This window comes from Oncorhynchus nerka, linkage group LG2 (genome assembly GCF_034236695.1).
Source record: "Oncorhynchus nerka isolate Pitt River linkage group LG2, Oner_Uvic_2.0, whole genome shotgun sequence".
Taxonomy (NCBI): Eukaryota; Metazoa; Chordata; class Actinopteri; order Salmoniformes; family Salmonidae; genus Oncorhynchus; species Oncorhynchus nerka.
In genome coordinates, this window is record NC_088397.1 from 62,096,578 (window position 1) to 62,109,523 (window position 12,946).

At 44.5% G+C, this 12,946-nt stretch overlaps 2 protein-coding genes across 2 annotated transcripts in view; one reads left to right on the forward strand and one right to left on the reverse strand.

Annotated features, from left to right (window-relative positions):
* Positions 1–157: 157 nt before the first annotated feature.
* psma5 (proteasome 20S subunit alpha 5) lies at positions 158–5,103 on the reverse strand. Its single transcript, XM_029653791.2, has 10 exons — positions 5,017–5,103; positions 4,678–4,722; positions 4,146–4,212; positions 3,251–3,377; positions 2,861–2,928; positions 2,561–2,668; positions 2,301–2,359; positions 1,992–2,094; positions 1,008–1,093; positions 158–694 (listed from the first exon to the last, which is right to left on the reverse strand). The coding sequence occupies exons 2-9, from the start codon at positions 4,704–4,706 to the stop codon at positions 1,025–1,027; spliced, it is 630 nt and encodes a 209-aa protein (XP_029509651.2). The 5' UTR covers positions 4,707–4,722; positions 5,017–5,103; the 3' UTR covers positions 158–694; positions 1,008–1,024.
* A 7,127-nt stretch (positions 5,104–12,230) lies between these two features.
* The window catches only part of LOC115139170 (matrix remodeling-associated protein 8-like), a 42,016-nt gene continuing 41,300 nt past the window's right edge, over positions 12,231–12,946 (forward strand). Inside the window, exon 1 of the mRNA XM_065000940.1 lies at positions 12,231–12,517. Coding sequence (XP_064857012.1) covers positions 12,475–12,517 — 43 coding nt within the window. The 5' untranslated portion in view covers positions 12,231–12,474. The remainder of the gene's footprint in view (positions 12,518–12,946) is intronic.

Genomic DNA, 12,946 nt, shown 5'->3' on the forward strand with positions numbered 1-12,946 from the left:
TCCTTATTCTTCCCAGTAGGAGCAAAGTTATTTGCAATTACGCTACCTGGCGGACAAAACCAGATGAAGGTTGTCAACCTCACCCTCTTGTATGATTTTGGTAATGAAACCGTTAGAATTACACACACACCATGGAGGAAATGACACAGACCACAACTTTTAGAATACAACAGTTTTATTTAGGCATAGATCCATAACAAAAAGTACCCCCCCTTTTTTAATGTCACAGCTCTAAGCACTGATCTGACCGATGCCTGTACAGAACTGTAGAAATTATTTTAGTCATGTAGCAAACGCTCAGAGCAATTTATGAGAGCAATTAGGGTTAAAGTGCCTTGCTCAAGGGCACATCAACTGATGTTTCACCTAGTCTGCTCAGGGATTCGAACCAGCGACCTTCCAGTTACTGGCCCAACGTTCTTAACCACTAGGCTCCCTGCCCCCCCATTTCCAGAGCCAAAATAAGAAAAAAATATAACACATTACAAAGAGTTGCCTCCCACACAAGGAACCAATGAAACTAGCGAGTGCTGATGGGAAATGTGTGGTGATCCTCAGAGCCCAGGTGGATTCCCTCTCCTCAGTGATGACAAGGCCCACAGAGCACCACTCTGCTCTAGATGTCCTTGATAACATCCTCCAGCTCTTCTTTGGAATACATGTGGAAGGTCTTGCCTGGCTCTATTGTAGCCAGCTGAAGGGGTGAGAGGGGAGAGAAGGTTAGCACACAAACATGTGATGAGTGATATGTTTTGGTTGATTGCTGCCTATCACCTTAACGATATCTGGTACACCAGTAAAACAGGAAAATTAGTCCTGCTAGGACTAAGGCTCAGCAGACCTGAATTTATGGTAAACAATACAATATGACAATAGCGCCACCCAGACGTCTGTTAGGCTTAGTGGGGCTTACACCATATTGCTTAGATACAACAATTTCCACATGTGCAATAGATGTCTCGACTAGAAGTAGGGTCAGTGGTTGAGACTGAAGGATTAGAGCTCACCTCAATGTTGGTGGCATTCAGCTTCTCTCCATCACCTGCTTTAGGATGGTGAGGGATGACTTGATGGCCTCTTTTAACGTCATGGACTGGAGAGGCCACCCAGAGAGAAAAAAGAGGTCTTGGTTAATAAATAAAATAAGGTCGTCACCCCTGTGATAGGTTTGAGAATGAAACCAACTGATAATCTGGTGGAGTTGTGGTGGGTGATTGAGGAAGGAAAAGGTTGGCGGGTGATGGAGGAAGTAAAGAAGGAGAAGGTTGGCGGGTGATGGAGGAAGTAATGAAGGAGAAGGTTGGGGGGTGGTGGAGCAAGTAATGAAGGAGAAGGTTGGGGGTGGTGGAGCAAGTAAAGAAGGAGAAGGTTGGCGGGTGATGGAGGAAGTAAAGAAGGAGAAGGTTGGCGGGTGATGGAGGAAGTAAAGAAGGAGAAGGTTGGCGGGTGATGGAGGAAGTAAAGAAGGAGAAGGTTGGCGGGTGATGGAGGAAGTAATGAAGGAGAAGGTTGGGGGTGATGGAGGAAGTAATGAAGGAGAAGGTTGGCGGGTGATGGAGGAAGTAAAGAAGGAGAAGGTTGGCGGGTGATGGAGGAAGTAAAGAAGGAGAAGGTTGGCGGGTGATGGAGGAAGTAAAGAAGGAGAAGGTTGGGGGTGATGGAGGAAGTAAAGAAGGAGAAGGTTGGGGGTGATGGAGAAAGTAAAGAAGGAGAAGGTTGGCGGGTGATGGAGGAAGTAAAGAAGGAGAAGGTTGGGGGTGATGGAGGAAGTAATGAAGGAGAAGGTTGGGGGTGATGGAGGAAGTAAAGAAGGAGAAGGTTGGCGGGTGATGGAGGAAGTAATGAAGGAGAAGGTTGGGGGTGATGGAGGAAGTAATGAAGGAGAAGGTTGGGGGGTGATGGAGGAAGTAATGAAGGAGAAGGTTGGCAGATGATAATAATGATAGTAACAGAGGAAAGGGAGATGATGCCCGAGAGAGGGATGGTGGTACCTTGTGGTAGACCTCCTGCAGAGAGCTCTGGGCTCCCTCAGAGGCAGAGCCGATGGCCCGGGCATCACACTGGACAAAGGTGCCTGATGGGTCCATGTGGTACCTACACACACACAAAGTTGAAAAATCAGGGGGTGTAGAATTTCAAGAGACATTTCACCATCTGATGAAGACTGAAGGTTTGGTTTTCTCATGAAAACTCAGCACAAGTCCTGGATTAGAAGTGAGGTATAAGAGATTTTGCCCAAACCAATTCTATCACACTAAAACAAAGTGTTAAATGTATGTTGAATAAATAGATTAACGTACAGCTGGGGCCCTTTCTCATCCAGTCCACCAAAGAGAAGCGCTACACCAAAGGGCCGGCTCTGAGGAGAGAGAACCACAGGGAATGAGTACCGTGTGACGTCTCACAGCTGTGGGAGAAATAAATGACAACTAGCTGGAAAAGCGCTTTCAACCTCTACCAGTTTCTATGAATTAATACATCACTGAATTAATGAAAAAGTGAGCAATACGCAAGTGAGTTGATCTTCGAGGTTTTGTCTCATCGTTGTGTGATCACTAACCATGGCTCCAGGGTCTGCATCCTCCTCTCCAAACTGCAGGGCCAGGTTAGACACGGCCTGGGTCACACTCTCCACTGTCATGGTCTCGTTGTAGGTGAACCAGTGGTTCTGGAAGGGGACAAACAAAGCAGGGTTAAAAAGGAAAGAAACAAAAAAATCTTTACATATCAAGTAGTTCACAATGTAGTGTGCATCTCATAAGTGCAAACATCAGCCATGTGTCCATTTTTACCTCGATAGTATAGTAATGTTCAGTTTGAAAATGCACGTGTACTTGAATTCAGCCAACTCAACACTTACCTGTGTCTCCACTCTTGCTTTGTCGATAAGAGTCTTGGCATCAGCTATCAAGCCACTCATAGCACAACCTGAGGAGAGGAGACGGACGCTCAAAAACACATTTTCAAACCTTGAATACTAATCTCTGAAACACGGCCTAATAGAAGGCCTCTTTTACACAGTGGTGCTCATCTTAAAATAATTCCTGATACAAAAATATGTTGAGCCCATAGAAATTATTCTGACTGCTTCATCCAGTTACCTTTCATTTTCCCAGAATGATTGAGAACACTTGTTTTCTCCATAGACCAGTCATGTGTTACACAAACAACCCGAGCTCCGATAAGTGTTCACCTCTGTGTGTTGTTTGACAGTGTCTGCCCCTGCCTAGTCCCTTCTCTGGCTGCTTACCGATGTGGGTGTCGATCTCCACAATCTTCTCGATGCTGCTTGGCTCCATTAGAGGAGATGTTATCCTCTTCTCCACGGCCAGACACACCCCCTCAGATGTCTGGATGCCAATGGCTGTGGAGCCCAGCTGAGAGACAACAGGTGTTCAGACTCTTGTTGATAGAAACGTCATATACAAAGATGACCAGCTGTCCCCAGTCCCGCCCTCTGAGCTTTATACTTCAGTACTGCATTGTTATTTACATTTACATTTATGTCATTTAGCAGACGCTCTTATCCAGAGCGACTTACAAATTGGTGCTTTCACCTTATAGCCTAGACTGTTGTCTTACATTCCGTAATGTGACAGAGTTGTCCGTTTTTATATTTCTCTACTACATATTCTGTGCTAATATACCTTGACTTCCCATTCACTAGTATTTAAGATGGCTGCACTTGTTACGCACAACAGTTGTGTACTTAAGTGTGTCTATTTTATTTTACAGCACCAATTAAGGCATAATTGGGGAGGCAGGTAGCCTATTGGTTGGAGCGTTGGGCCAGTAACAGAAAGGTTGCTAGATTGAATCCCTGAGCGGACACAGTAAAAATCTGTCCTACTGCCCCATAACAAGGCAGTTTAACCCACTGTTTCCCAGTAGGCCATCATTGTAAATAAGACATTTGTTCTTAACTGACTTGCTTAGTTAAATAAAGGTAAAATAATATTTTTTTTGCCAAAATATGCAATTTTCTGTTCAGCACTTTGCCCTGTCACCCTTAGTATTATCTTGAGCATGAATTCAATTAAGTATATTATTTTGTATAAGTATATGTCTTTCCCGAGGAAGCTACTATTAAAGGTGAAGTGTAATGGTGTGTTCTTGTGATATTGAATTTGATGTTTTGAAAATACCTTAATCGCCTCAATAGCATATTCCACTTGGAACAGTCGTCCCTCTGGAGAAAATGTGTTTACTCCTCTGAAAAAAAGATGATAGATTTAGTGCCCTGAAGTTCCAATAGCTATTCCGTCAGTACTGTAAAGGTTAGAAGAGCTTTCTAGATGAACGGAGGTAACGTAAACTTCTTTCTCAGCACAAAATATACCAGTCTGGAACACGACCATTTTGCAATTAGCTACTGTAGCTAACTAACTTTGGCTAAGTGAAAGTGAAAGGAACTAACGTTAGCTAGCTAGCGTTATCCAGCAAACTATCACGGCAATTTCAGTTACATATTATAATATAACATTAAGGAATGATTAATACGCAGATGTTTACCAGACATAACAAGTGCACAAACCACCTAGCTAGCAGTAGCTAGCTTACTAGATGGCGAGCTAAATAACATGGTATTGTGCTGGTACGTGTGGAAGTTAGCTACGTTAATTGTTAGCGGCTAGTTAGCCCGATGTCGTGACAATGCAGTTCCGAGTCTTAACTTACCTGTCGTACTCCGATCTCGTCAAAAACATCTTGGAGGTTTTAAATCTGTAAACAAAAACACTTTGTTGAAGAGACGCGATTGGGAACATGCAATTAAAACACGAAATGTAGCGTTAGCTCGTGTGTGGGAACCTGCAGATAGGTAGGAAAGATCTGTGTAGAGCAGTAGCTACATTAACACCACCGGCATTGGTTCAGAAAGTTAGAGCTAGCAAACTACATTTATATGGTAACGTTACACTCTACGATACTTTCACACAACATTATGTATGGATCATACAACTATAATGGAAAATAATGTTGGATTCGCAGTCAAGAAAGATAATACTATTTGCCTACCACCCGCTCTGGATCGTAGAATGAGTTCGCTTGTTTCTACAGGAAGCGTATGCGTGCTCAAACACACCGAGAGGGAAATGCTTCCTCTTCGTCTTTGATGAGGTTTAAGGGTGGTTGGCATAAAATATATTTCATTACCGCCCCCAACTGGACTATAATATAAATCCATTATACCCTGTGACACAATATGGGAAAAGGAAAAAAATAAAAACTCATTCTAACACTCATACACTCATTAAAAACCCACTACCACATTCCACTACATTGACCCTATCTACTCCTGAACCAAATACTTCTCTGCAGCTATCTATTTTCTGTGATATACATTCCATTTCTGCGGTACAGTTGATAACCATTGCTATGAACGCTAAGTATCCAACCTTACTGAAGCATACAGTATTCAGACACCTTGACTTTTTCCACATTTTGTTACGTTACAGCTTTATTCTAATATTGATTAGATACATGTTTTCCTCATCTATCTACACACAGTACCCCATAATGATGAAGCGAAAACAGATTTTTCGAATTGTTTGCAAATTTATATAAAAAAATATTTAAAAAACGTATTTACTTAACCATTCAGACCCTTTGCTGTAAGACTCGAAATTGAGGTAATGTCAAATCAAATGTCACATGCGCAGAATACAACAGGTAGACCTTACAGTGAAATGCTTACTTACAATGCTTAACCAACAATGCAGTTTTAAGAATAAAAAGAAACTATGAATCAAAAAATAAAAATATAACAAATAATTAAGGAGCAACAATAACATAACCGTGGTGAGGCTATATACAGGGGGTTCCGGTACAGAGTCAATGTGGAGGCTATATACAGGGGGTTCCGGTACAGAGTCAATGTGGAGGCTATATACAGGGGGTTCCGGTACAGAGTCAATGTGGAGGCTATATACAGGGGGTTCCGGTACAGAGTCAATGTGGAGGCTATATACAGGGGGTACCGGTACAGAGTCAATGTGGAGGCTATATACTGGGGGTTCCGGTACAGAGTCAATGTGGAGGCTATATACAGGGGGTTCCGGTACAGAGTCAATGTGGAGGCTATATACAGGGGGTTCCGGTACAGAGTCAATGTGGAGGCTATATACAGGGGGTTCCGGTACAGAGTCAATGTGGAGGCAATATACAGGGGGTTCCGGTACAGAGTCAATGTGGAGGCTATATACAGGGGGTTCCGGTACAGAGTCAATGTGGAGGCTATATACAGGGGGTTCCGGTACAGAGTCAATGTGCGGAAGCACCAGTTAGTCCAGGTAATTGAGGTAATATGTACATGTAGGTAGAGGTAAAGTGACTATGCATGGATAATAAACAGAGAGTAGCAGCACTGGAAAAAAAAGAAGGGGGGTGGAGACAATGCAAATAGTCTGGGTAGCCATTTGATTAACTGTTGAAGAGTATTATAGCTTGGGGGTAGAAGCTGTTAAGAAGTCTTTTTGACCTAGACGTGGTGCTCCGGTACTGCTAGCCGTGTGGTAGCAGAGAGAACAGTCTATTACTTGGCAATTTTTTTAGCCTTCCTCTGACACCGCCTGGTATAGAGGTCCTGGATGGCAGGAAGCTTGGCCCCAATGATGTACTGGGCCGTACGCACTGCCCTCTGTAGTGCCTTGTGGTCGGAGGCCGAGCAGTTGCCATACCTGGAGGTGATGCAATCAGTCAGGATGCTCTCGACTTTTTGAGTCTGTGAGGACCCATGCCAGATCTTTTCAGTCTCCTAGGGGGAATAGGCACTGTTGTGCCCTCTTTACGACTGTCTTGGTGCATTTGGACCATGATAGTTTGTTGATGATGTGGACACCAAGGAACTTGATCTCTCAACTCTCAAAAAGCTCTCAAGTTTCATCCTGTTTCCATTGATCATCCTTGAGATGTTTCTACAACTTGATTGGAGTCCACCTGTGGTAAATTCAATTGATTGGACATGATTTGAAAAGGCACACACCTTTTCATATAAGGTCCCACAGTTGACAGTGAATGTCAGAGCAAAAACCAAGCCATGAGGTTGAATGAATTGACCGTAGAGCTACGAGACAGGATTGTGTCGCGGCACAGATCTGGGGAAGGGAAACAAAACATTTCTGCAGCATTGAAGGTCCCAAGAACACAGTAGCCTCCATCATTCTTAAATGGAAGAAGTTTAGAACCACCAAGACTCTTCCTAGAGATGGCCGGCCGGCCAAACTGAGCAATCGGGGGAGAAGGTCCTCGGTCAGGGAGGTGACTTAGAAACTTAGCACTTAGAAAACTAGGACTTGTTTTTTTTTTACTCCCTCTCAAACACCAGTATTGCCATACACATTATTTTCACAATTTACTTAACCTATTTGTTTGTCTTTTGTGCCTTTAATTAAGAACAAGGTTGTAACTTTGTCATTGGTGAAAACACACAGAAAACAGTACAGGTGAGGAAAGTACCCCAAACACACTGGACCCTTTATTCTGCCCACTCACAAGTACTTACAGAGTTATAGTAGGTGATGAATGCAGTTTACCCTCAGTGTCTCTACCAGTTTGAAGTGAATGAACAATTGATTGCATGATTCTCATTGCCCTATTAATCTTATTGCTGTCAAGTCTAATGCTGCTAATGCATTTCTTATGAAAGGTTTTAGGATAAAATGTTACCAAAAATATGCCCCCTTAAGAAGCTATTGATTCATGTTTAGTAATACACTCCAGCAGTAGATGTTTTTCAGTGGTAGTGATTTTTAACGAGCAATACAATCTCTTTTGGGATCTATGTAGCAGATACAGCAATGTGCCTTCATGCCTGAAAATAACTGGTGATAACAAGCCATTGTAACTTGTGATTAATCCGAAAAGGAGTCTCACTTTAGCTTGTTGCTACTAGAGCACCCCTGTTACAGAAGGTGGAGAGATAAAAAAAAGAGAGAAATAAAGAGAGGAAATAAGAATCATATGGGGCGGGGACACAAAACAAACATTTCTATCCACCGTATGGCAAAATGTAAAGAATTGGAGGAAATTTGCTATAAAACAGCGCATGAAATGAGTTATTAATTTGTAAAAGGAAATTTACTCTAAAACATACATTTTTTGTCTCCGCTAAAATGTTTTGCTCGCAAGGTGGGGATCCCCCTCACTGACACTCTTATCACACTCATACCCCCTTTCCCCACTCACACTATCACCCCACTCACACTATCACCCCACTGACACTCTTATCCCACTCATACCCCCTTTCCCCACTCACACTATCACCCCACTGACACTCTTATCCCACTCATACCCCCTTTCCCCACTCACACTATCACCCCACTGACACTTTTATCCCACTCATACCCCCTTTCCCCACTCACACTCTCACCCCACTCACACTCGTACCCCACTCACACTCGTACCCCACTCACACTCACACCCCACTCACACTCTTACCCCACTCACACTCTTACCCCACTCACACTCGTAACCCACTCACACTCTCACTCTTACCAACTCACACTCGTACCCCACTCACACTCGTACCCCAATCACACCGCCTTCTCCCACTCACACTCTCACTCTCACCCAACTCACACTCTCACCCAACTCACACCACCTTCCCCACTCACACTCTCACTCTTACCCCACTCACACTCTCACCCCACTCACACTCTCATCCCACTCACAACGCCTTCCCCCACTCACACTCTGACCCCACTCACACTCACACTCTCACCCCACTCACACTCACCCCACTCTCACCGCCTTCCCCCACTCACACTCTCACTCTTACCCCACTCACACTCTCACCCAACTCACACCACCTTCCCCACTCACACTCTCACTCTCACCCCCACACTCACCCAACTCACACCACCTTCCCCACTCACACTCTCACTCATCCCACTCACACTCTCACCCCACTCACACTCTCATCCCACCCAACGCCTTCCCCCACTTACACTCTGACCCCACTCACACTCACACTCTCACCCCACTCACACTCTCACCCCACTCACACAACTTCCCCAACTCACACTCTCACCCCACTCACACTCTCACCCCACTCACACCGCCTTCCCCACTCACACTCTCACCCCTCTCATACTCTCACCCCACTCACACTGACTCATTACCCCCTTCTGAGCAGTTTCACACCCACTTACACACCTTATACCCCTTATCTCACATATACCTACTCATAACCCCTTACCCCACTCATACACCTCAACCCTCACACAACCCAACCCAGCTCACCCACCCCAACCCTCACCCACCCCAACCAAGCTCACACCCCCCAACCCACACCCTAATCTCATTCCAAGACAATCCCGGCGAAATGAGCAAATAGTCTGATGGACCAACACATTAAACTTGGCCTTCGTTAGCCACTATAGAAAGATCGGGAGAAACCCCAGACGCATAGGCATTCACTTAATTGGCTTAATCTACCAACCAATTATCTCCCACAACACCTTCCCCCTAATCCTCCTCTGTACGTGTCTTGTGCACCTCTGTTTATATAGCCACACCTCGCAGTTGTGTGATTCACTCAAATTAAATTATTACAAATACTTTACTCAGTTGGGTCACTCCCGTAGAATGATATGGTCACTCCCACCAAGGCCAACTTTGAGTCGATGTCTCAGGCTTATATACACTGTGCGCAATAGCCTGGGGACGAGGGTACACACCAACCCCAACCCAGGTCGCACACCACAACCCTCACACACCCAATCCCAGCTCACACCCCATCCCAGCTCACACACCCCATCCCAGTTCACACACCCCATCCCAGCTCACACACCCCATCCCAGCTCATACACCTCATCCCAGCTCACACACCCCATCCCAGCTCATACACCCCATCCAAGCTCACACACCCCATCCAAGCTCACACACCCCATCCCAGCTCACACACCCCAAACCACCTCACACACCCCACCCTCACACACCACAACCCTTACACACTCCAATCTAGCTCACACACCCCAACCCTCACACACCCTAACTCAGCTCACACACCCCTATCCTCACACACCCTAACTCATCTCACACACCCCAACCCTCACACACCCTAACTCAGCTCACACACCCCTATCCTCACACACCCTAAATCATCTCACACACCCCAACCCTCACACACCCTAACTCAGCTCACACACCCCTATCCTCACACACCCTAACTCATCTCACACACCCTAACTCAGCTCACACACCCCAATCCTCACAAACCCCAACCCGGCATATACGCCCTTACCCCAGTGATGCATCTTGGGCTCAGTGAGGGCTTCTGTGCTTCAACATACAGGATATCTTCTCTTCAGACGTTGGTGTGTACTCCAGGTGGGAGTGGATCTGGTAGTACCAGTCCCCATCACCCAGCTCCTCGTGGAGGTCACATCAGATTTCACCCCCTGTCCGTCCCGCCGCCATGTCAATCTGACTGGATTGGGGTAGAAGTCGTAGGCGCTGCACATCAGCATGGCAGGGTGTCTGCCACTGGGTGGAGTCATTGAGCTCACTCTGACATGGGGCTCAACTAAGGGAAGAAAAACAAAAGTGTAATGTTGGCGTAGATCAACGAAACGTAGTTTTGATATCATTGAACCTAGACTGTGCTTTAGAAATTAGACTTCATTAGATAGATTAGCAGGAATGTATATAGATGATTAGCATTGTACTGTCAATACATACAACTGAGTGTACAAAACAAAACAGGAACACCTACTCTGTCCATGACATAGGCTGACTAGGTGAATCCAGGTGAAAGCTATGATCCCTTATTGATGTCCCTTATGTGTAGATGAAGGGGAGGAGACAGGTTAAAGATGAAGGGGAGGAGACAGGTTAAAGAAAGATGTTTAAATCTTGAGACAATTGAGAAATGGATTGTGTATGTGTACCATTCAGAGGGTGAATGGGCAAGACAAAATATTTAAGTGCCTTTGAGCGGGGTATGTAGGCGCACCAGTTTGAGTGTGTCAAGAACTGCAATGTTGCTGGGTTTTTAACGCTCAACAGTTTCCCTTGTGTATCAAGAATGATCCACCACCCAAAGGACATCCAGTCAACTTAACACAACTGTGGGAAGCATTGGAGTCAACATGGGCCAGCATCCCTGTGGAACGCCTTCGACACCCTGTAGAGTCCATGCCCGGACGAATTGAGGATGTTCTGAGGGGAAAAGGTGCAACTCAATATTAGGAAAGTGTTCTTAGTGTTTTGTACACTCCGTGTAGATTCATTTTAATATTATGTTTGTTTTCAGATGCATCCAAGAGGTAATACAAGTATAATCAGTGTTTTAAATAGTTGCAGCTATAGAACTGTTCATCTTTGTTGTTGTTGATAGATACATCCTCTCTGAATTACTGACCTTTGACCTGTCGTTTACCTGCCCCTGTACTAGAAATACACATTTCTTCCTTCCTTCCCTAAGGTTCTTTGAAGAACTTTGAGGATCCTAGAATAACCCTTGTTGAACCTCTGATTTTTTAGAGTACAGGTGTGTATTGTGCAAGACAACAGTCATAATATGGAAAGAAAAATCATAGCACAAGTGCATGAAAGCCAAACACACTACAGCCAATAGGCCTACCTCAGACATGATTTTGTGTATCCACTCCTGTTCAGTTTGAGTTCAGTGAACTAATTGGTATAAACTACTTTTTAAAAAATAATACTGTAAAGTACTACTTAAGTAGTTTTTTTGGGGTATCTGTACTTTACTTTATTATTTATATTTACTGCACTACATTCCTAAAGAAAATAATGTACTTTTTACTCCATACATTTTCCCTGACAGCCAAAGGTACTCTTTACATTTTGAATGCTTAACAGGACAGAAAAAAATTGTCTAATTCACACAATTATCAAGATGACATCCCTGGTCATCCCTACTGCCTCTGATCTGGCAGACTCAACAAACACAAATGTTTGTAAATGATGTCTGAATGTTGGAGCGTGCCACCGGTTTGCTTTGAAATGATCATACTTTTACTTTAGTAGTATTTTACTGGGTGACTTTCACTTTGACCATTTTCTATGAAGATACTGTATCTTTACTTTTACTCAAGTATGAGAATTGGGTACTTTTCCCACCACTGCTAATATGGTGAGAGTTGAGTAGAAAGGATGAGAGGAATAAAGAGGATGAATATGAGGGTGCAGCCTGGAGGTGGATGAGGCCCAGTGGAGTTGGGTTTCAGCGCAGGGGGGCCTGCAACGGGAGGAGTCGGAGTTTGTTCAGCAGGCAAACCAAGGAGGGTTAGTTGGGGTCTGTTCGTTTCACTAACTGAGGTTGTTTGGTTCAGTCGCTGAATGCAGTGAAAAGTTTACACAGTTCATCAGACAGTCACTGTTTTCGTGGGCCGAGGAACAACTGAGCTGACGGATGAGCGGACATTGTTGTTTTTTTCCTCAGGTGTGACTGGCAATAGGTGTAGGCAACAAAAGTGCCTGCTCCTTTGTAAACAACAGAGATTTGAGATGAAGATACCGGACGTGATTCAAGCCCTCCTCTTGGTCCAAAGTAAGTAGCCAACCCAACTTGAAATACTACACTGTTATTTTATTAGCTTTTCGACTACTATAATTTTGTCAAGCCTATACACATTGTGTTCATTTTGGGTCATGATGCATTTGATCTCGCCTAGTTTAACCTAACCCACACCACAGTGAGTCTGAGCAGTTATGCACTGTTTTAGCACTAGATTTGTGAATGCGTGTCTGAGCGTGAGTGCGTGCATATACATGCACGCATGGGTATGGGGGTATGGGTCCTGTTGCCAAACCAGCAAGGAAAGCTCAACATTTCAAAGGCTGAAGTGGATGGCACATTTTCTCATGCCCACATAATGTCAGATGAGAGGTAGTCCTACCCTGTTGTTGTTTGGACAGAAATTCTCATCTAAAGAAAAAACAGCTGCTAGAACTCTGCTTCCAGACAGAACTATGAACC

Bases quoted from the DNA above. Each gene is read 5' to 3' on its own strand.
- psma5 (XM_029653791.2), bottom strand. From the start codon at position 4,706: ATGTTTTTGACGAGATCGGAGTACGACAG. The intron at 2,360-2,560 runs GTTAGTGATCAC...CTCTCTCCTCAG, and splicing joins ATGCAGACCCTGGAGCCATG to AGCCGGCCCTTTGGTGTAGC. The intron at 1,094-1,991 runs GTACCACCATCC...TGGCCTCTCCAG, and splicing joins TGCAGGAGGTCTACCACAAG to TCCATGACGTTAAAAGAGGC.